The sequence below is a fragment of the Callospermophilus lateralis genome, chromosome 7 (genome assembly GCF_048772815.1).
Source record: "Callospermophilus lateralis isolate mCalLat2 chromosome 7, mCalLat2.hap1, whole genome shotgun sequence".
Lineage (NCBI taxonomy): Eukaryota > Metazoa > Chordata > Mammalia > Rodentia > Sciuridae > Callospermophilus > Callospermophilus lateralis.
The window spans coordinates 94444273-94468810 of record NC_135311.1 but is presented as its reverse complement, the minus strand read 5'-3'; the positions used below and the strand labels follow the sequence as shown (position 1 = coordinate 94468810).

Below are 24538 nucleotides of genomic sequence, written 5' to 3'. Positions count from 1 at the left end.
CAAAGTAAATACTATCTTATCACATAAGAAGAGAAATCTAAAAATCAGACTAAATTACCTGTTCAAGTAGAATTAGGATTCAATTGTAGAAAGTTCTAAGTTATTTCCATTTCTAATTTGGAGAAAAATACTGAAGTCTTTTTGATACTCATTGTGATTATTTGTTTTAATATATTTCTAGAAGATTATGTACTATTTACTGTCACAGGTGAAGGAAAATGAATGCCTTGTTCTTGATACATTTCTCACAAAAGTACCAGAAAGTGTGACCCTACATTTAAGAAACAGTTTTAGGAGGCTAGATGAATGAATGCTGTCCTAGTTAGCATGAATGCGCAAATTACAGGAAGGAGAGTGACTTTATCTTACGGACTTATTAAGGTATAGGTGATAAAAGGTATATATTATTTGAACGAGTTAGGTTTCAGGGGGCACAATATCTGAAACCATGTAAGTAAAGTTAACACTAATTCATTATGAAAACAATTCAGATTGTATTTTCCTGAAGAGCTTTAAAATAAGAAAATAAGCATACCTGTGGCAAGTGACAGGCAATACTGCCTTGTACAACTGAGGAATCTTTCTGTTTATCAGTGGCTGTAGAGCCTCTTTAAGGCGATGATAGTTTCTCTCCAGTTCCCTTTGATACTCTTTTTGATCTGGTCCAATTAGGCTCTTATTTTTTCTTAAGGCATCCTCACACCTAAGAGAAAAGGCATGTTATCAAAAGATTTCTTCTGGCATAGTTTGTAGACTTGGTGACACACATATATCTATATCTATCTATCTAAAAGTATATAACTATGATAAGGATATTCAGCTTTTCAGCTGAATGTTAATAATCTTTTTATGCTTTAGGTTTAAACAGATAATCAACTGAATTCCATTAAATCTAACAAACATTTCCAGTTTTCATTAAATTGAAATTTATATATTTTTAATGTTAAATCTGAAGGCATCCTTTTCATATCACTAATGGACTAGAAACTGTTTAAGGAATGTAATCAAATTATGTGGCACCAATGGCATCTGACACAGTACTTGTCAACTGTGTTCAAATAAATGTTTTCTAAAATGAAGAGATCTGGATGACAATCCTTTATCTAACTTACTCATACACCTAAGAAAAACCTCTGGATCCTGATAAAGGAATAAATTATGATTGAAAAACAATATATACATATCCATACTTGTAGGATGCAGCTAAAGCAATGCTTAGAGGAAAATGTATAGCCTTAAATGTGTATATTAGAAAATAATTTTATTTTCTAAATAATAAAATTGAAGAGTCAGAACTTACAAAGAACAGACTAAATATAAGGGAGGAAATAATAAAATTTGAAAGCATGACAGAGTATCAAAAATAGGAGAAGTTAGAAGCCAAGGGCATTATAGTAGTCCCAGTTACTTGAGAGGCTGGGCAGGATTAATTGAGCCCAAGGATTTAGAGCCAGCCAGGAACCTCATCTCAAAAAAAAAAAAAAAAAAAAAAAAACCAGCAATAAAAAAGGGAAAAATTAGTTATTTGGAAAAACCCAAACAACAGATTAAACTTTATCAAGATTAAATGAGGGAAGATCAAATATTCCCTACTAGAAATTTAAAATAAATATAAAAAAATCAAATATAGCAAATATCTAAACAGCCTTGAAGGATACAATGTACAATTTAATGCAAAAGATTTTTCTAGATAAATATAACAATTATTTTTTTAAAATGTGAATAACCCTAAATCCATCAAACTAAATCAGTTAAGTCACAAATCTATACACAAAAACACTAAAATGAAAATTTTACTAAGCACTCTAGAGACAAGTAATGTAATTATATCAGAGTAAAATAAACTTTCAAAGGGGAAAAAAGAATTATTCCTGAGAGGGTTCTCAACTAATTTTTTCAAAGCTAGGATACCAAAACCTAATGAAGACTAAGGAAAAAAATTCTTATTCAATATTACCCATAAGTATGATTATAAAACCTACAAAGATAGGAACAGGAAACTGTTCTACCTATGTATTAAAAACATACATGCAAATATACCATGACCAAGTTGTTTATCTGTAATAAATGGAAGATTAACAATAAGAAATCAATATATGTAACTCACACCACTAAAAGGTCAAAGGAGATGCAGAAAAAATATTTGAAAAAAAAATTTAAAACTTGTCATACTAAACCTAATTAAAACCTTAACCCTGGCATTGTAGCTCAGTGGTAGAGTGCTTGCCTAGCATGTGTGAGGCACTGGGTGTGATTCTCATCACCACAGCTAAACAAATAAAGGTCCATTGACAACTTAAAAAAAATATATATATAGATATAGATATATAGAGATATATATAAATGCCCTTCACCTAATTAAAATATCTCCAAAAAAAAAAAGTCCCTGCAGGAAACACTATATTCAATGGTGAAAACATTTCTTTTTAGATCAGGTGTAAGGAAATGATGTCTTCTATTCCTATACAATATAGCACTGGAGGCTCTAATTATTACTATAAGAAAAAGATTCTACAGATAAATTATTAAAATTAACAGGTGAGTTTTATAAGGTTCTCAAGTAAAATATATATGAATCAACTGTATTTCTGTATATCAGCAAATGAAATTATTTTAAGTTATTAACAAAAGCATAGAAGTATTAAATACTAAAGGATAAATCAAAAGATGTACAACACCTCTAAACAGAAATTTTAAATAATATTAAGAAAACATTCAAATTATTCAAAATAAAGAAAATGGAGAAATACATGATATTCATGGATTCACATCAATAAAGATGTTAATTCTCTTCCAATTGATGTATACATTCAGGCTATTTTGTTTTTTGGATGTGGGGGGAACAAACTGATTGTAAAATTTAAAATTAATATTAAAAAACCCCCAGGACTGGAGTTGTGGCTCAGTGGTAGAGCATTTGCCTGGCACGAGTGAACCCTGGGTTCAATCCTCAGCATCGCATATAAATAAATAAAAGATCCATTTACAACTAAAAACATTTTTTAAAAAGCCCTCAAATAGTCCTTGAACAAAACAAGGTGAGAGGAACTGTTGTACCAGATACCAAAACTTACTATAGAGCTGATATCATTAGCATAGCATTGGTTAAGAAATGTAAGAGAATAAAGATCCAAGAAACTGATGCATACAAATGGGCAGTTAATTTTTAATTGAGATGATACTGAGAGCAATGGAGAAAAGGCAATCTTTCAAATAGTAATGCTGGGCAACTGAAATTCAATAAGGAAAAGAAACCTGACAGCATATTAAAGAAACAGTACTGAGATCACTAACTGTTAACAGTATGGAGAAAAATCAAACTGATCCCTACCTTGAACCATACCCAAAAAAAAAAAAAAAAAAAAAAAAAAAAAAAAAAAAAAAAACCAATCAGAAATGGATCCTTTTTATTTTATTTTTATTCTTTTCATCTTTCATACATGATTCAAGTGAGTTATGCATTTCCATTTTTACCCCGAATACAAATTGCAGAATCACATCAGTTACACATTCACAATGTTTACATAATGCCATATTAGTGACTGTTGTATTCTGCTGTCTTTCCAATCCCCTACTATCCCCCCTCCCCTCCCCTCCCATCTTCCCTCTCTACCTCTTCTGTTGTTGTTCCGTTCTCTCCCTTCCCCCCCCTTTCCCCTCACAACCTCATATATGTGATTTCATATAACGATGAGGGTTTCCTTCCGTTTCCATGCAATTTCCCTTCTCTCTCCCTCCCATCACTCGTCTCAGTTTAATGTTAATCTTTTCCTCATGCTCTTTCCCCCTGTTCAGTTCTTAGTTGCTCTCCTTAAATCAAAGAAGACATTTGGCATCTGTTTTTTAAAGATTGGCTAGCTTAACTTAGCATAATCTGCTCTAATGCCATCCATTTCCCTGCAAATTCCATGATTTTGTCATTTTTTAGTGTTGCATAATACTCCATTGTGTATAGATGCCACATTTTTTTTATCCATTCATCTATTGAAGGGCATCTAGGTTGGTTCCACAGTCTAGCTATTGTGAATTGTGCTGCTATGATCATTGATGTGGCAGTATCCCTATAGTATGCTCTTTTAAGGTCCTCAGGGAATAGTCCGAGGAGGGCGATAGCTGGGTCAAATGGTGGTTCCATTCCCAGCTTTCCCAGGAATCTCCATACTGCTTTCCATATTGGCCGCACCAATTTGCAGTCCCACCAGCAATGTACAAGTGTACCCTTTTCCCCACATCCTCGCCAGCACTTGTTGTTGTTTGACTTCCTAATGGCTGCCAATCTTACTGGAGTGAGATGGTATCTTAGGGTGGTTTTGATTTGCATTTCTCTGACTGCTAGAGATGGTGAGCATTTTTTCATGTACTTATTGATTGATTGTATGTCCTCTTCTGAGAAGTGTCTGTTCAGGTCCTTGGCCCATTTGTTGACTGGACTGGGTTATTTGTTATCTTATTGTTTAATTTTTTGAGTTCTTTGTATATTCTGGAAATTAGGGCTCTATCTGAAGTGTGAGGAGTAAAGATTTGTTCCCAGGATGTAGGCTCCCTATTTACTTCTCTTATTGTTTCTCTTGCTGAGAAAAAACTTTTTAGTTTAAGTAAGTCCCATTTGTTTATTCTTGTTATTAACTCTTGGGCTATGGGCGTTCTATTAAGGAATTTGGAGCCTGACCCCACAATATGTAGATCGGAGCCAACTTTTTCTTCTATCAGGTGCAGGGTCTCTGATTTGATATCAAGCTCCTTGATCCATTTTGAGTTAACGTTTGTGCATGGTGAGAGAAAGGGATTCAGTTTCATTTTGTTGCATATGGATTTCCAATTTTCCCAGCACCATTTGTTGAAGATGCTATCCTTCCTCCATTGCATGTTTTTAGCCCCTTTATCAAATATAAGAAAGTTGTAATTTTGTGGATTGGTTTCTGTGTCCTCTATTCTGTACCATTGATCCACCTGCCTGTTTTGGTACCAGTACCATGCTGTTTTTGTTACTATTGCTTTGTAGTACAGTTTGAACTCTGGTATCGCTATTCCTCCAGATTCACACTTCCTGCTTAGAATTGTTTTTGCTATTCTGGGTCTTTTGTTATTCCATATGAATTTCATGATTGCTTTATCTATTTCTACAAGAAATGCCGTTGGGATTTTGATTGGCATCGCTTTAAACCTGTAGAGAACTTTGGGTAATATCGCCATTTTGATAATGTTAGTTCTGCCTATCCATGAACAGGGTACATTTTTTCATCTTCTAAGATCTTCTTCTATCTCTCTCTTTAGGGTTCTGTAGTTTTCATTGTATAAATCTTTCACCTCTTTTGTTAGGTTGATTCCCAAGTATTTTTTTTTTGAGGATATTGTGAATGGAATGGTTTTCCTCATTTCCATTTCAGAAGTTTTGTTGCTGATATACAGGAATGCCTTTGATTTATGCGTGTTTATTTTATATCCTGTCACTTTGCTGAATTCATTTATTAACTCTAGCAGTTTCTTTGTAGACCCTTTTGGGTCTGTTAAGTATACTATCATGTCATCCGCAAATAGCGATAATTTAAGTTCTTCTTTTCCTATTTTTATGCCTTAAATTTCTTTTGTCTAATTGCTCTGGCTAGTATTTCAAGAACTATATTGAATAGAAGTGGTGAGAGAGGGCATCCCTGTCTAGTTCCAGATTTTAGAGGGAATGCCTTCAGTTTTTCTCCATTTAGAATGATGTTAGCCTGAGGCTTAGCATATATAGCTTTTACAATGTTGAGGTAAGTTCCTGTTATCCCTAGTTTTTCTAGTGTTTTGAACATAAAGGGATGCTGTACTTTGTCAAATGCTTTTTCTGCATCTATCGAGATGATCATATGGTTCTTATCTTTAAGTCTATTGATGTGGTGAATAACATTTATTGATTTCCGTATATTGAACCAGCCTTGCATCCCAGGGATGAATCCTACTTGATCATGGTGCACAATTTTTTTGATATGCTTTTGCATTCGATTCGCCAGGATTTTATTGAGAATTTTTGCATCTAAGTTCATTAGAGATATTGGTCTATAGTTTTCTTTCTTTGAAGTGTCTTTGGTTTTGGGATCAGGGTTATGTTGGCCTCATAGAATGAATTTGGAAGAGCTCCTTCTTTTTCTATTTCTTGAAATAGCTTGAAAAGTATTGGTATTAATTCTTCTTTGAAGGTTTTGTAAAACTCTGCTATATACCCATCCAGTCCCCGGCTTTTCTTAGTTGGTAGTCTTTTGATGGCCTCTTCAATTTCTTCTTTTGTTATTGGTCTGTTTAAATTGTGTGTGTCTTCCTGACTCAATCTGGGCAGATCATATGACTTAAGAAATTTATGGATATCTTCACTATCTTCTATTTTATTGGAATATAGGGTTTCAAAATACTTTTTAATTATCCTCTGTATTTCTGTAGTGTCTGTTGTGATACTGCCTTTTTCATCCCGTATGTTAATAATTTGCGTTCTCTCTCTTCTTCTCTTCGTTAGCATGGCTAAGGGTCTGTCGATCTTATTTATTTTTTCAAAGAACCAACTTTTAGTTTTATCAATTTTTTCAATGGTTTTTTTTGTTTTAACTTCATTGATTTCCACTCTGATTTTAATTATTTCTTGTCTTCTGCTATATTTGCTGTTGTTTTGCTCTTCCTTTTCTAAGGTTTTAAGATGTAGTGTGAGTTCATTTATTTGTTGGTTTTTTCTTTTTTTGAGGAATGAACTCCAGGAAATGAATTTCCCTCTTAAAACTGCTTTCATTGTGTCCCATAGATTCCGGTATGTTGTGTCTGTATTGTCATTTATTTCTAGGAATTTTTTTATTTCCTCCTTTATATCTTCTGTAACCCATTGATCATTCAGTAACATGTTGTTCATTTTCCAGGTGATGCAGGATTTTTCCTTCCTTCTTTTATCATTGATTTCCAGTTTCATTCCATTATGGTCAGATATGGTGCATGGTATTATCTCCACACCTTTATATTTACTGAGAGTCGCCCTATGGCATAATATATGATCTATCTTTGAGTAGGATCCATGTGCTGCTGAGAAGAATGTATATCCACTTGATGATGGTTGATATATTCTATATATGTCGGTTAAGTCTAGGTTATTGATTGGTTATTGAGTTTTATACTTTCTTTGTTCAGCTTTTGTCTAGAGGATCTGTCCAATGGCAAGAGTGGTGTGTTGAAGTCCCCCATAATTATTGTGTTGTGGTCTATTTGACTCTTGAACTTGAGGAGAGTTTGTTTTATGAACGTTGCAGCACCATTGTTTGGTGCATACAAATTGATAATTGTTATGTCTTGATGGTGGATGGTTCCTTTTAACAGTATATAGTGTCCTTATTTATCCCTTTTGATTACCTTAGGTTTGAAGTTGACTTTATTCGATATGAGAATAGCCACTCCTGCTTGCTTCTGATGGCCATGTGAGTGGTATGATTTTTCCCAATCTTTCACCTTCAGTCTGTGTATGTCTTTTCCTATCATATGAGTCTCCTGAAGGCAGCATATTATTGGATTTTTTTTTTTAATCCAGGTTACTAGCCTATGTCTCTTGATTGGTGAATTTAAGCCATTAACATTTAAGGTTACAATTGAAATATGGTTTGTACTTCCTGTCATGTTTATTTATTTATTTATCTTAGATTGGCTAGTTTTCCCTCTTTGGTTATTTTTCTCCCCCTTTACTGAGATACCTCCCACTGTTAGTTTTGGGCGCTATTTTTCAATTCCTCTTCTTGTAATATTTTGCTCAACATGCTTTGCAGTGCTGGTTTTCTGGCTGCGAATCCTTTTAGCTTTTGTTTATCGTGAAATATTTTAATTTCATTGTCAAATCTGAAGCTTAGTTTTGCTGGATACAGTATTCTTGGTTGGAATCCATTATTTTTCAGTGTTTGAAATACGTTGTTCCAGGATCTTCTCGCTTTCAAAGTATGTGATGAAAAATCAGTCGTTAACCTAATTGGTTTACCCCTAAATGTAATCTGCCTCCTTTCTCTCGTAGCTTTTAGTATTCTCTCCTTGTCCTGTATGTTAGCTATCTTCATAATTATGTGTCTTGAAGTTGGTCTATTATGGTTTTGGATGTTTGGGGTCCTGTAAGCTTCCAGGATTTGGCAATCCATTCCATCTTTCAGTCTCTGGGAAGTTTTCTAGTATTATCTCATTTAGTAAGCTATCCATTCCTTTGGACTGAATCTCTGTGCCTTCTTCTATCCCAATGACTCTCAAATTTGGTCTTTTGATGAGATCCCATATCTCTTGGATAGATTGCTCGTGAGATTTCAGCATCTTTTCTGTGTTGACCATATTCTTTTCAAGTTGATAAACTTTGTCTTCATTATCTGATGTTCTGACTTCTACTTGATCTAGTCTGTTTGTAATATTCTCATTAGCGCTTTTAATCTGATTTACGGTTTCTTGTATTTCTATGATTACAGCTTGATTTTTTTTTTAACACCTCTATCTCCTGGTAAAGCTCATTCTTTGCGGATTGAATTTGTGTGGTTAGTTCCTCTTCAAAATATACTTTCAATGCTTGGATTTGCTGTCTCATGTCTTCTCTAATATTCCGTTCCATCTGAATTAGGTATGCCTTGATTTCTTTCCCTGTCCATGTTTCTGATTCTTCTAGGCCCTCCTGTATATTTAGGTTGTCCTCTATTGTTTGTAACCCTTTTTTTCCTTGTTTTTTCATATTGTTCACGTTGCTTTCCAGCTCTGTTTGACTGCTTTGTAACTGCTTTCTCCTATACATTTGTTTTGGCTTTGTATATCTCTGTTGTCTCTCTTTTGTGGTGGGAGATTATGCCTAGAAATGTTGGGCTTTGTTGTACTTTAAAGCTGATTCATTCAATTCATATAAGGCTTCTAGGTTCTGTATGCATATAATGATTTGCTGTTTGTTCTTAGGAATATATGTTTAGGTTAGGTGCTCTGGTGGTACGATGGTTAGTATGTCTTGGCTACTTTAGAAGATTGCTCCACTGAAGGTGGATACTACCAGGCAATTGGATCAGGGTGTTGGTAGTAGCTAGGTATTTAGGAGTCTTATAGACAGCCTCGAGACATTCACCTATTTGCATTTAGACAATTACACGCAATGGAAGATGTAATGCTTGGGATGAGAGTTGGGGGGTAGGGGAATGAAAGTGCTGTTAAAAAGATAAAAGGATAGAGGGAGAGATAGATTAGAGGGGAATGAAAAGAAAATGAAAAGTTCAATAAAACTTGAAATGGGATAGAAAGAGAGAAGGAAAAGGGGAGAAAGGAACAGGGAGAGAAGAAGGAGAGAAAAAAAAGAAAAAAAATATCGACAACAGCAACAACAATAACAAAAAAAAAAAAATTAAAGTCTTAGAGATCCACCTTCTTCTCTTCCAGTAGGCGGAGCTGTGCCCTCCAAGCGGAGCGTCTGCTCTCTACCTGCCAAGAGCCATCTCTGTAAGGCGTCTCCTGGGAGTCTCTCAGACTTGTCAGTCCAGAGCCATTTCACTTCTCCAGCCCTTAACCCCCTTCCTCCTGTCAGTCTACCAGCCAGGTCCTGTTCCCCAGAAGTGATTCCCCAGAGATCTAGTTACACTTGCAGCCCCACCGCGTGTCCCTTTTAAGCCCCAGTGCTGTGGTAAACTGGTGGCTAAGACCTTGGGGGTCACCGCTGGTGATATGGGGGCCTGGGGGTCTGGGATCCCCTCTGCTTCCCTACGGACACGACCCCTGAGAAGTCAATGAAGTTTCCTGGCTGCTTGTATCAGTATGGGGAGTCACACACCTGCTAAAGTGGATTCTGCTGGGAAGGAATTCTGCCGGCCGAACTCTGATGACATCACGTCTCTGCTATGGCGGGCCCCAGGCTCTTTGCTGGAGTGTCCGAGGGGAGGGGTGGGACTGGTCCGGCCGGTTTGCCTCAGCTCCTGGCTCGTGGAGGCTTGGCTAAAGACTTCTTCCTGCCAAGCTGTGTCTCGGCGTCTAGCAGGACCCAGTCACTTTGGCTGCGGGCGAGTGGACGGATCTGCAGCTGCGCCCGCGGTGCGCGGACTGTGGCTGGTGGATCTGGAACTCCTCGTCTCGTGGCAGGGTCCCGCTCGTCCGGGTCACACCGACGCTTCAAAAAAATCCTAGTAGTTCCCGGCCGGTCTCTCTTCAGTGGAATTTTGCTAGGAGAATCTCCGTTGGTAGAATCCAAGAGTTATCCTTGCGACTTTATGACCCCATCACTGGGGATGCATTAAAAGTACAGCCTCTCTGCCCACTGCCATGTTGGATCTTCCTCAGAAATGGATTCTTTAGAAAACTAATTTTAAAACTTTTTTTCCCCTAATTAGTTCATCTTATTTTTATGTTCTCAAAGGGTTGTCACAATATATTGTAGATATTGAAACTTTCTTTTAATGCTTTGTCGTTAGAATGATCCTAAAAATTTTGATACTTGTGCAACGCAGCACTCAGTAGTATAAAAAAATTAAAAGGTTATTTTTTGCCCACCCTTTGTTTAACCTATATTTTAATTTTAGAAATACCACTATGCTTTTATTAATTTTTAAATTTTAGTAGAAAAATATTTATTTTAAAATTATATGTACATAGCTTTTATAAAAAAAGAATTCAAGAAGGGCATATTTCAGGCAATATGACAAAAATCCAACAACGTAAAACTAATTTAAAACTTTATTTCCTAATTAGTTCCTCTTATTTTTATGTTCTTAAAGGGTTGTCACAATATATTATAAATATCTCTGAAACTTTCTTTTAATGCTTCATCATTTAGAATGATCCTAAAAGCTTTGATACTTGTGCAGTGCAGCACATAGCTAGTACTTTCTTTTTAAATTTTTTTAGTTGTTGATAGACTTTATTGTATTCATTTATTTATATGTGGTGCTGAGAATTGAACTCAGTGCCTCATACATGTGAAGCAAGCACTCTACCACTGAGCCACAAACCCAGCCCAGTAGTATCTTTTCTTGAAGCATATTAAAATATTTTTGCCAACAGACAGCCTACAGAAAGGGAGACAATCATTACCACCAGCACCTCAGAGCATTAAACTCTAGGATATATAAATAACTAAAAAAACTTAACACCAGCACAAACAAACAAACAAAAAACCCCAAATAACTCAATCAATAAATGAGATAGGGAACTGAAAGGCACTTCACAGAAGAAGAAATGCAAATGGTCAACAAATATATGAAAAATGTTCAATATCTCTAATAATTAAGAGAAATGCATATTAAAACTACACTGAGATTCCATCTCCAGTCAGAATGGCAATTTTCAAGAATACAAGTAATGATAAATGCTGGGGAGAATATGGGAAAAGAGGTTCACTTTGCTGGTGGGACTGCAAACTGGTACAACCATTATAGAAAGGAGCAAGGAGAGTTCTCAGAAAACTTGGAATGAAACCACCATTTGAACCAGTTATCCCACTCCTTGGTTTTTACCCAAAGGATTTAAAATCAGCATATTAGAGTGATGCAATCATTTCAATGTTTATAGCAGCTCAATTTACAATAGCCAAACTAAGGAACCAACCTAGGTGCCCTTCAGCGTATGAATGGATAAAGAAACTAGTATATATACACAATGGAATATTACTCAGCCTTAAAGAAGAATGAAATTATGGCATTTGCTGGACAATGAATGGAACTGGAGAATATCATGCTAAGTGAAATAAGTGAGTCCCCAAAATCCAAAGGCAGAATATTCTCTCTGATTTGCAATGAGGGGAAAGCTAGTTCATTGGAGACAAAGGAGAATGAAGGGAAGGGAGGGGGGAACTGGAATAGAAAAAAAGACAGTAGAATGAATCAGACATATCTTTTCTATCTTTACATATAAATATACAACTAATGTAACTCCACCTCATATACAACCACAATAATGGAATCCTAATTGGAAAAAGTTATACTTATTCTATGTACATACAATATGTCAAAATATACCCTCCTATTATTTATCTAGAAAGAATAAAAAAGTATTTTGGCCAAAAATAATAAAATATCAATGCCACTGTATTAAAACTTCATGCTTTATTTAGCCTCTTTATTTTACCCCTTTTGATCTATCTGAATTTTATCCAAGAATATCATTCCCCAGGAGATCCAAGTTCCTCTAGTTGTTTTCTTAGTGTTGTTTCTAGTTCTTCTAGTAGAGACAGTTCCCTTTAATGCTGTTCCTCCTTGTGAGGAAGAAAGAACAGTGCCATGCCTGGAACCATGGCTGATGACTGAACACTAACAGGATTGACAGATTCTGTAGAAGGCATGTTAGGAACCCAGAACAGACTGCAAAATTCATTGTCTTTTCTGTATGTCCATTAGTCTGTTGGAGCCTTGTGTATTCTTCAAGTGAAACCATCTTGTCTACTTAACATCTGATTTTCTTATTCTAATTCTTCTTTCTTTGCCTTTAAGACTTCCACTTTCTCCTGTAGTCTCTTTAATTTGCTCAAAAAATATTTATTTTTTAGTTATAGATGGGCACAATATTTTAATTTTATATTTATGTGGTGCTGAGGATCGAACCCAGTGCCTCATGCATGCTAGGCAAGCACTCCTCCACTGAGCCATACACCAGCCCCTTCAATTTGTTTTGATAAAGAGATTTTCTCTTTTTCTGAGCAACTGCAGCTCACTGTAGTTTCCACTTTAGCTTGATTATACTTTTCTTCTCTCATGAAGCTCACACTTTTCTTCTTTACATATAAATACACAACTAATGTAACTCCACCTCATATACAACCACAATAATGGAATCCTAATTGGAACAAGTTATACTTATTCTATGTAAGTACAATATGTCATTTGTTCTTCTTCCAGTGTCTTTTCAACATCTAGTTGTACTTTTTCAATTTGGTTTCTTAAATTTTGGCATTTGTGTTTTAATCTCCCCATCATTTTCTTCAGCATTTGGTTTAAATTCAGCAAGTCATTCTGACTGTGCCAGTGAGTCACCTGGATGTGCAAACTACTGATTTGCTATTTCTGAGAATTTTCATCTTTTTTCTTCCTCTGCATTTCCAATATTCTTCCTTGGCAGCTAGTACTTTACATATTAATTCATGATCCTTCTCTACCAAAGCACTTCCTGGTGTTCAAAGACTGATTTGAGAATTTCACTGTAATGCATCCAGTGCACTTTGATCTTATCCCTTTCTCTTTCTAGCTCACTCTTAACTCTTCTAACTCCAGTTTGATTCTGTTAATTCTAGTTTGTTTGAATGTTTAAGCTGCTTTACCTTACTAGTCAATGTATTTATTTCTCTGTCAACTTTAGGCAATTTACTGATTTAAAAAAGTATTTTGTTCATTGCTCGATTATAGCTCTTTTTCCCAATGTTCAGCTTACAGCTTAACTGTTTTTCAGCTTCCAGGGGTCCTACTATAGTGTGCAGGTCCTCCAACTGTTGCACTTGTATTCACCTGAGCACCAGAATTCTCTTTTGCAGAAAAGTCCTTAATTCTAATATTTCAGCCTCTAAAACTTAATTTCTGAGTCAAATGGACTTTTTCTAGTTCAAGTTGCTCCATTCATTTGCTTTCACTTGTGAGATCAATACTAAACAGCTGGTTAGACTGTTTTTTATCTTTCCCTAGTCTTGCAATCTCTATTCATATTTTTTCTTCTTCTGAAAGATGGGAAAATTCTTCCTTCTTGTGTTCAAATTCTGACTTGAAAAAGTGTGTTCACAGCAAAGCTTCTTACATTCAGCTCTATACTCTTCCACTCCTTCATCCAGATTCCCCGAATATTCTCAATGTTGGAGTTTTTAGTTCTTATTGTCTTTGGGCTCTTAACAATAACAATTTTGGGGGAGTTAATGCAGGTGTGTTCAACTCTCAGAGTCTGATAAGTAATTTTATGATGTTTACATTGTAACCTTTCATCAATTAACATTTTTTGAAACTCAGATACAGAACTCCACCAGGTGGAAAAGTGTTGGAAATAGTGTCTACCTTGGTAAGTAAGCTTACAATCATGTAAAAATAAGTTGTGTCTTTCTTATTGTTTTATGTTGTTGTTTTTTTCCCCTCAGGAGTATTTCCCATTTATTTCTTGCTAAGGCAGAATGTCAGAATCTCAGGAGGCCAAATTATACCAGACTCACATAAGGGCCATTCTACATGTGCACATGAAAATTAACAATGATGGTTAATTTTTCCAGGGCTGGCAGAAGCTTTGGGGCTGATCCAACCCTCCAACTCGGGACAGGTCCCCATGCCCTTGTGTGGGCTGCAGAACTGGAGGACAGTTGAGCCAGACCCTTAGGCTCCCAACTCAGGGAAATCTGAGTCTCCCAGGAAAGCCCTGAGGATGCAAATGGTGCCCCCCAAAGCCCTATTCTTTCTTGGTAGACCTGCCTCCTCAGGGGTGCAGGGTGGCCCAGATGCCGCCTCAGCCCACTATCCCCCCTCTAACTTTTAGAAGTCAAAAGCACAGTTATTACTACAAAGAAAATAATTTCTTCAACATGACCCACAATTATAAAGGAAAATACTAAATCACCTAACCACATAAAATTTAAGAACAAACTAAAAAGCAACAAGCCTCAAGTTCAGAGTAGATACTTGTGATACTTAAAAATGATAAAGCATTACATACCCAGAATACTCTGAGAAGTTAGTAAGGAAAAGATTCCGAGAATAAAGTGGCAAGACTTGGGCATATAACTTTACAGAAGATGAAAAGTGAAATTGCTGAGCAGTCAACCAGAAATTCAACCTCTCAGGTTATCATGAAGTGCGTATTTAATCCACAATCACATCTCATTTCACAGCCACCAGATTTGGAGAAATTAAAATGATGGACAATACCAAGTAATGGTGAGGATGTACAATAATACAAACTTTCGTACTACTGGTAATCGTGGATTATATACTTTGGGGAAAATGTGGCATCAACTGGTTGAAGATGGACCTATGAATCAGCAATACGATACTCTTAGGTATAAATCCTAGAAAATCTCTTATACAAGTATGTCTAGAAATAGCTATGGGAATATTTGAGTAATATTTTTTTTTAACTAGAAACAAAAACAAAGAACAAAAACAAACCAACCAGGGCTGTGGTTGTAGCTCAGTGGTAGAGCACTTGCCTAGCACGTGTGAGGCACTGGTTGTGATCCTCAGCACCACATTAAATAAATAAAATGAAGGTATTGTGTCCATCTACAACTAAAAATAAAATTAAAAACAACAACAACAAAGCAAACAAGCCTGAGGGTCTGGCTCAATGACCAAAATATTCATTAAAAGAATAAATTGTGGGACTGGGACTGGGGCTCAGTGGCAGAGCACTTGCCCACATGTGTGAGGCACTGGGTTCAATCCTCAGCACCAAAAAAAAAATAAACAAAAATAAAGGTATTGTACTCACTTAATAAATTGTGGTATATTCACCCAATGAAGTATATAAAAATTAAAGTAACATTTATAAATAGCTCACAAAAACTAAAAACAGTAAGTTATTAAGACTATACATATTGAACATTTATATAAAGTTAAAAGGATGCTAAAAAATGAAAAAATAGTTAAAAAGATGTAAAAAAATAATATATTACTTAGGGATATATTCATTTCTGATAAAACTACAGAGACAAGAAAACAAATGATAAATGAGAAAATTCAGGATACTGGTCATCTTCAAAGGCAGAGAGGGAGATAAGTCAGAGAAGGCTACATGAGGAAGGGATCTCAAAGTAATAATAATACTCAATATCTTAAGTGTGTACATGACTTTTTTCTTACCTTTTTTTGGTATGTGTGATACTGGAATTGAACCCAGGAGTGCTTAACCATTGAACCACAGGATTCTCATTATTCCCAGACCCTTATTTGTGTTTTATTTTGAGACAGGGTCTCACTGAGTTGCTTAGGGCCTTGCTAAGTTGCTGAGGCTGGCTTTGAACTCAAGATTTTTCTGCCTCAGCCTATGGGGCCACTGAGATTACTATTCTTTAACAGCAAATTGTTACAAATATTATTTTCAATCTATTCAAGATTTAATGAAAAAAAGTTTTAAAAGACAAAACCCCAAAACATAAAAAGTTAAACACATGGAAAAATGTTTATTGTTTTTAGTAATAAAGCAAACTAAAGTACCACTTAAAACTTATTAACAAAAGACAATGTATTTATGTAGCATGACTTAAAAGCAAGGTATGCATACAGCTGCTTTCTTGGCACTGTTAATATTGAGAAACTTTTTGAAATATACTATATATTAAGTGCCAATAAAAATGCTCATGTACTTTGGCTTAGTAATTTCACAACAGAAAATTTTTAAAGTGTTTTATTTTTACTCATACACTTTAATTCTCTTAACTCTCTGAGGTAGGTTCATTACTCCCATTTTACAAAAAAGGAAATTAAGACAAAGGGATTAACTAACTTGTCTGAGCTTATATGGGTGGAAAAACTGAAAAACCATGATAGAAATTTTAATTCAGTTCGGTGCAGTGGTGCATGTCTGTAATCCCAGTGTCTCAGGAAGCTGAGGCAGAAGGATCCCAAGGTCAAAGCCAGCCTCAGCAACTTAGTGACCCTAAGCAACTTAGTGAGAACCTGTCTCAAAATAAAAAATAAGCGGCTGGGAAAATAGCTCAGCTGGTAGACTGCTTGCCTCACATCACAAGGTCATGGGTTCAATCCCCAGCCCCATTTAAAAAAAAAAAAAAAAAGTGCAACAAAATGAAAAATAAAAGGGCTGGGAATGTGGCTCAAGGGTCAAGTGCCCCTGGGTTCAAAAAAGAAAAATTTAAGGGGCTGGGATTGTGGTCAGTGGTAGAGTACTTGCCTGGCACTTGTGAGGCAATGGGTTCGATCCTCAGTGCCACATAAGAAGAAAGAAAATTTTAAAAATTCAACAGTTTTAACAAAAGAAGATCCTTTGTAGTACTATTTCATATTCAGCAAATTCAACTTAAAAAATAGGAACATACAAATTGAGAAAATAATAGAACCATTAGGATAATAATATTAACTAAGTATTTAAGATTATACGTATACTATGATTTAATTATGTTAAAATATATGCATATTGGTATAAAAATCAGTGGTAAATTGGAAAAATGTGATTTGGGTCATAACTTCTTTGTAAAGTCTATTTGTAGTTTTTTTTCTACTTTTTTTTTTTTTAGTTTACAAGAAAACATTTTCTCAACAGGTAAAATAACACTTGAAGAGACCTGTGGACTACAAGAATTCATTACTGTAAAATAAATATATAAAAAAAGACATTTGTTTAAAACTGTAATTGTGTTAAAATTTTCCAAACCAATAGCAAAGACAAAAGGTATCTCTTATTAAATGTCTACCACTTAATGAAGTATGTATTGTTCCTTGCTCACAAAGACAGCGGAATTTATTTTGATATTGTTTTAAAGCCCCAAATAATAAATTTTATAAGTGGGAAAGAAGTTTATCATCACAGGTCATCTGTTCTGTTAACCAATTCTATATGGCCGTCTATACTAATTGTCATGTTAAAGAATTAACCTCAAACTCAAAAGCTTCTGCACAGTGAAAGAAATAATCAACAGAGTAAAGAGACAACCTACAGAATGGAACGATATATTTGCAAACTATACATCTGACATGGAGTTAATATCTGGAATTTGTAAGGAATTTTAAAAATTCAGTAGCAAACAAATAAACCTGATTTTAAAACGGAAACAGACCTAAATACTTGTCTCAAAAAATACATTAATGATTAATGTCATTAATCAAAAGGAAATGCAAATCAAGACCAAAATGAGATATTATCTTATCCCAGTAACAATGGCTACTATCAAAAAAACAAAAGATAATAAGTGCTGACAAGAATGTGGAGAAAAGGGAACCCTGTACTGCTGGTAGGAATGGAAATTAGTAAAGCCTTTATAGAAAACTGTATGAATGTTATTCAAAATTTAAAAATAGAACTGTGATTCAGAAATCTTGCTCCTGGATATATATCCAAAGGAAATGAAATAAGTTTGTTAAAGAGACATCTGCACTCCCATGTTCACTGCAGCACTATTCACAAAGGCCAAGAAACAAAAACAATGTAAGTTGGTCCATCAACTGACAGAGAAAGAAAATGTGGTACATATATACACGATAGAATGCTATTTAGCCATATATATATAAAAAAAATGAAGTCCTGTTATTGTGTTAAGATGACTCAAAGTGGAAATCATTATGTTAAGTAAAATAAGTTAGGCACTGAAGGACAAGTACCACGTGATCTCATTTATGTGCGATCTAAAAATGTTGATCTCACAGAAGTTGAGAGTAAGAATGACAGCTACCAGAGGCTGGGGAGAAGACTGGGGAGGGATGAACAGGGAGAGATTGATCAAAGGGAACTATGTTGTAGTTAGACAGGAGTAAGAAACTCTGGTGTGTTATTGCATAGAAGAGTGACTAAAGATAATGTTAATGTGCTGTGTACATCAAAAAGACAGAAGAGAGGATTTTAATTGTTTTCACCAGAAAGAATGATGAATACTTGAGGAAAGTGATGTCCTGAGAAAGTTTATCCTAACATTGCACAATGTATACATGTACCAAAACATCACTTGGTACCCATAGATACATATAATTTTAATTTTTTATGTATCAGTTAAAAATAAATTTAAGTTAAAAAATCATACTGTAAAATCTCATTTAATTGTTCCCTTTTCTGTGATCACAGTGTTAATAAAGCAAGAATTATCAGTTGATAAGTGACTATTTTTCCCTATTATTTCAAAATTTAATATTTACAAATGTCTATTTATTATGTGCCAAGTATCAGCCTATAAAGATTTTATTTGTGCAGAGAGTTAGGATTGCATGGCTGAGCCTGCTGTCCTCAGGAAGGCCTGATTACAAAACTGGTCCTCCACTAGCCTTTGAGAATTTGGATTTCAGGATTCTCATTATTCTCAGAAGATAAAAATGGCTCCCTGTCCCAAAACTGTTCATATAAATAGTATGGATTATGCTGAAAATCTGTTTTTATTCTGGGGGTCTGGAATTTTGGTACACAATCAGGGAATTGGATATTGGAAAGTGAAGTTCTCAATAAAAACGTCTGGCACCATGTCTCTAATGGGGTTCCTTGGTAGACAATATTTCATGCATGTTGTCACAACTTATTGCAGAGGAATTAGGCATACCTTATGCTACTCCACTGACAGAAGATCCTTTGAAGTCTGTACCTGGTTTCCTGCAGACTTCACTACATACTTAGTGGACATAACTTTGTATCTTTTCAGTGCAATAAATCACAGCAACCAGTACAACTGTGCCAAGTCCTCAGAGTCCACCTGGCAAATCACTGAAACTGGGGGGTGAGCATGGGGACTTCTATTACTATGTATTGTTTCATCAAACTTGTACAACCTCCCTATGATAGGTAGGTATCTTTGTTCTTACTTTGTAGACTTCTTGAAAAACTGAGTATCGTAGAGGTAGGTTAAGTGACCCAGACATACATTGATAAAGTCAGGATGTGAATATTAATTTTTGGCATCCAAGTTTCTTGTTTTAACTTCCTTAAGGGAAGGGGAACAAAAACTCACATACTGAAGATTCATAATAAATAGCAGCTTTCAAGTTAGACTAATAATAGTTTCAAGTTAAAAAATTTCCTGAGTCTTGGCTTCTCCAATCTGTAAAATAAAAAAACTATGGCATTACAGAGTATGGGTGTATGTACTGGGAATATACACTATTAAAGAACAATAAACTTTACACAGATTATTTCTCATTGTGAACCACTACCCTATATGTTTTCTCTTTTTAATAGTTAAGACCCTTATGTCAAAATGTGGTATTAGACATTTTCAATTTGAAGATCTTTATAGAAGCAGCCTTGAATACCTTTTAGTAAAATCTTTAAAGCAGAGTCGCAGTTTATTATGATGTCTGAACAGCTTTGGGTCGCTGGGTATTTCAGACAGGAAAACCTGAGCAACTTCCAGAGGGCCCTGCAAAATAAGAAATAAAACAGCAAGAAATAAAACAGAATAATTTTAACAAAAAAGATTAATTAGCTGAACAAATATGAAAATTAATCATTTGTGGTGAGAAAAAAGTTATAAAGATGAAGAGATTCTATTTAGTGTTTTCAAGGTGTGATTTCAGGCATTTAAATTCTAAATAAGAAGTAAAAATCACAGAGACAGAATTTATCCAAATTATTTTAGCACTGAGAATGGTTTCACTTAAGCTTAATGCATGTATGTTTATGCCTTTATTAAAACTCTTCAGAGACAGACTTTGTTTAAGATTTTCCTAATTTCATATCTACATTCTTGCCTACTAACTTTTTAGTTCATTATTCAAAGAAACTGAGTAGGAGCTCAAGGACTATTGTGTTGACTGATGCAATCAGCCCTGGGTTTTCTTTCTTTAATTTATCCTGCACATACAAGTTCTCAAACTACTATCTCCCAATCCACTGATTATTAGATATAATTTTGCCAAGACAGCTTCCCCCAGCATTCCAAAGGTATTCCCGACACTATAAGTTAATTAAGATGATCCTTTGTGAATAAGTTAGATAACTTGGTGGTAAAGCCTCAAAATCATGAATATTTTGGGGGGATATAAGCCTTACAGTGTTTATTTCCATTTCAGAACAGTATTTTTGGCTTTATTCCTTTAATACAAAAAGTAGTTAAGATATAAGCTTTTCTGGATTTTTCTATTCCTTAAGACTGGGCAATGATTAAAATCATTACTAGCTAGAGAATCTGAGAAAACCAACTACAAGGAAGATGGGGATGACTTCTAAAAGGCATATGACAAAATAACCATCATATCTTGTATTCATGTATTATTAAAATTATACATTATTTTTATTTAAAATTATACAAAGTGATTCCATATCATTTATTTAATGCCCAGAACCCACTATCAAGGAGATCTGGAGAAGATGATATCAGCAAGAATCTAAGATGGTAAAGGTATCATGTACATGTGTATATGAGTTCTCCTTTTTAGATAACATTCTTTTAGTACAAGCTTTTTGAAGAAAGGTATTTTAAGTGACTCAGTTCTTCCTTAAAAGAGTTTGTAAGAATGGAAAAATAATAAGGTAGAAAAGGCAGGTGTGAAAACAACAACTGAGATTACAACTTGTGCTTCACTTTGTCTTCATTTATATTTCAATGTCTTTTGTAATCATTTTCAACACTTTCTTTCCAGTAGATTTAGCATATATTGATGATTTTGTAAAATAATGAAATTAATCTAAGTCTTATAACTAAAATCACATAGCAGTAGCAAAACCACTAACCTGATTCACTGTTGTGCCAACAGATCCCTGGAGTACCATCTGAAGCATCTTGGGGTCTGCTGGATCCTGATGTGTTGCAAATGCCAACTCTTGTGTCTTTTTCTGCATGTCTTCTATAGCAACTTCAATTGGTGTTAAGATGATCTGAGTAAAACAGCAACTGTTAGATCATTGTACTGATCAAAAACTATTTAATGAGCTTCGTATAACCAAATAAAATTAGAAAAAAAGTGGACCAATTATAAACGTTCATGTAATAGTGAAGTTCCAAACTTAAAAAAAAAACCTTTTAAAGCATAAACTGAGAATGAATTAATTACTTAATTAAAAAGGCAAAAATGAAAGACTGAAAAACAGGTGAAGTTCTAGTGTGTTACTATTATGTGAAGGATGGTACATATCTTCTGTTGCATCCACATTGTTATATGACATGACTAGACAATATTTCACTCATTATTTTATTATTTTCCCCATTTACAGACTTACCTCTTCTTTGTGAGTAACATTGACTCTTGTTTTAATATAAGGGAAGGCATGAGAAGTAGTTAAAATGGTCTTTCGTTTGAATTGTTCGTGAAGTTCTCCATGGGCTCGACCATCTAAAGTGAAGGGTGTACAGTACATAAAACGGCGAAGATTATAATTTTTGTCAAAATATGTGATTCTGTCCTTCATCTCATATGTGTCAAAGTATGGCTCCACGTAGGTAATTTGAATGTATGCCTAGAAAAGGAAAATGTCCTTCATTACCTCACTGTTAAATCATTTAGAATCTCAAGCAAAATTGCATAGTTTTTTTGCAAAAGCTAAAAGTGCATATGTAGGCTTCAAAGATAAGCCTATGTGTCATTGTAGTCTAATCAATCATACCTTGTTAGGATCTAATTTACACTTGTCTACAGGATTAGAGTCCTTGATTACTTCAACCACATCTTCTCCAAATCTTTCTCCATAAAATCCCTAAAATAATAAAAGGGAAACCTGAGCAAAATCAGGGGATTCAGTAAGTTAATTATTACAAATAATTACTTATTTGAATATTTACTTAATATTCCCATTCATGCACTTTAACACAAATAAGAGAAAAATAACAACTTTATCCAATAAAAATACAGGATTCCACAAGGGGTTCTTCTGGAAACAAAAATGGAATGGAGTGAAAGGAGGACAAAAGAAACTCATTACCTTTGATGTACAGAATTTTACTTTTAGAGAGCTTGTTGTGGCATGATTTCTTACATACTATGGTTTAATTAATAAGCATTTACTTTTATGAATGATTTAAAGTAGCATTCCATAATTTTCAAATAAAAATATTGACCTGTTGAAGTTTTTACAGATTTAGATTTTGAAAAAGCAATCCTGGGCCAAGAAAAGTGACTTTTTCCCCATGATGGAAGCAGCATGGGCAATGGATGGAGCTATTCAGAAGGGAAAACTAAATCTGAGTGGGCAAAGATACTCCCACCCCTTCCCCCAAAGACAATTTTTTGATTAAGCTTGGAAATCAATATTTTTCAAGACTGACCTAGCTCTTGAAAAATAAAGTGTCACAGATTGAGCCAGTTTTATGAAAGTTGAGCCCAGCAAAATCACCAGTAAGAACTTAACATTCAAGAATTTATATCAGGGCTGGGGATGCAGCGCATCAGTAGAATGCTTGCCTATCATGAGTTAGGCTCTAGGTTCAATCGCCAGAAATGGGGTTGGGGAGAAAGACGCAGGGGGTGCATCATCAGCTGAGAATAAAATCAATCCTAGAGTTCTTCTTCTCAAACTGCCCGTGAGTACAGACCACCTGGAGATCTGTTAAAATGCCAATTCTGATTCAGAAAGCCTGTGGTGGGGCCTGAGATTCTATAGTTCAGATAATGTCACAGGTGATACTAAGCTTCTTATCTATGGGCCACATTTTGAGTAATAAGACTACAGAAAGGTGGGAAAGAATAATTTTAACAAAAAAGATTGATTAGCTGAACAAATATGAAAATCAATCATTTATGGTGAGAAAAAAGTTACAAAGATGAAGAGATTCTATTTAGTGTTTTCAAGGTGTGATTTCAGGCATTTAAATTCTAAAGATTTGCCACTGAAAACAGGTTAAGCCAGAGATAATGCACTTGGGTCAGAAATTTCCTGGGGTTCTGCTTTTAGTTCCATTATCGGATGCTACTTAACTTCTTGTCTTTTTCCACAAAATGTGGATAATGCATACATTTCTCCACAGGGCACAGCAATTCCAAAGGATATAGGGTTTCTAAAATATGTGTGAAAATGGAGCTTCAAAAAAAAAAGTTAATAATATTGTTTTACTGTTGCCATAAAATATCTGAAGGATTTGAAAATATTAAAAATCCTTATACTCCATAAGAGTGTTTATTTGGCAGGAGCCAGTTTATTTTAGGGATTAAACCTGGATCTGAAAATAGATTTACTAAGAAGAATACAAACTAAAGATGACATTTTATAACCACCACAGCATTCACCTCCAATCTGTGAGATATCTCTGCAAGTTTGGTTATTGCAGGCTCCTTGTAAACAAATTCCTGTTCATCCAAATCCCCGAACTTGGTTCCATAAAAACCAACACGAAAATAGGTGCCAAACATCCGCTTACCATCCTAGGTTTAGGAAAATGAAGAAACTTTAATATAATCTTTTTGTTTTTCACATTCTACTTATATTACTATCAAAACATTGCAAAATGTTTTACTTAAAAATATAAATATTTTTATTATTTTTCAAATGAAGGTAGACCAACATAAACAGTCTTTTTTCATTTTTTTCTCACAAAAATTATGCAAGTAGGGCTTTTATCAACTGACTAAATCACATATGGTATATTTTTTCAGAGTTTGTTAAAGCTATAACATTGGTCAGGTGTTTTTTTTTTTTAAGTCCATGTAATCAAAATAAATCCTTACTGCAAGAAAAGATGCTTGGTATAATATGAACTGTGTCTTAACTGTTCTATTATCTGAGTATATTAAAGGTACATTGAAAAACAACACTAACATACTTTCAAATTAGCATTAATGCCTTTACATAACTCTTTACATGTAGAAAAATGAGAAAAGTTAGGAGCCAAGTATAGCATCTGAAATACAGTGGACAGTCAGTAAAATGCTCTCAAGAAGCAGTAAAGCAAAAAATCTGCTATTAATATCCCTCCACTGAAAAAAGGCATTTATATGTTGAAGAGTAACTAAAGATAAAACAGAAAGAAAATCTGTAAATGAAATAAAATTTTTTTTGAGATGAG

At 34.7% G+C, this 24538-nt stretch overlaps 1 protein-coding gene and 1 pseudogene across 5 annotated transcripts in view; both read right to left on the bottom strand.

The window, feature by feature from the left end:
- The window catches only part of Dock7 (dedicator of cytokinesis 7), a 210206-nt gene that overhangs the window by 10189 nt on the left and 175479 nt on the right, over positions 1 to 24538 (bottom strand). For 3 of the 5 annotated variants that reach the window (XM_076860266.1, XM_076860262.1, XM_076860264.1), the window contains 6 exons: positions 23763 to 23888; positions 22147 to 22236; positions 21763 to 21999; positions 21277 to 21420; positions 19857 to 19963; positions 536 to 703 (listed from right to left, as the gene is read on the bottom strand). In XM_076860266.1, the coding sequence (XP_076716381.1) occupies positions 536 to 703; positions 19857 to 19963; positions 21277 to 21420; positions 21763 to 21999; positions 22147 to 22236; positions 23763 to 23888 (872 nt within the window). Of the gene's footprint in view, positions 1 to 535; positions 704 to 19856; positions 19964 to 21276; positions 21421 to 21762; positions 22000 to 22146; positions 22237 to 23762; positions 23898 to 24538 lie in introns of all 5 variants that reach the window. The other 2 variants (XM_076860263.1, XM_076860265.1) reach the window with 1 other exon arrangement.
- LOC143404639 (centrosomal protein of 83 kDa pseudogene) lies at positions 12095 to 13988 on the bottom strand (annotated as a pseudogene).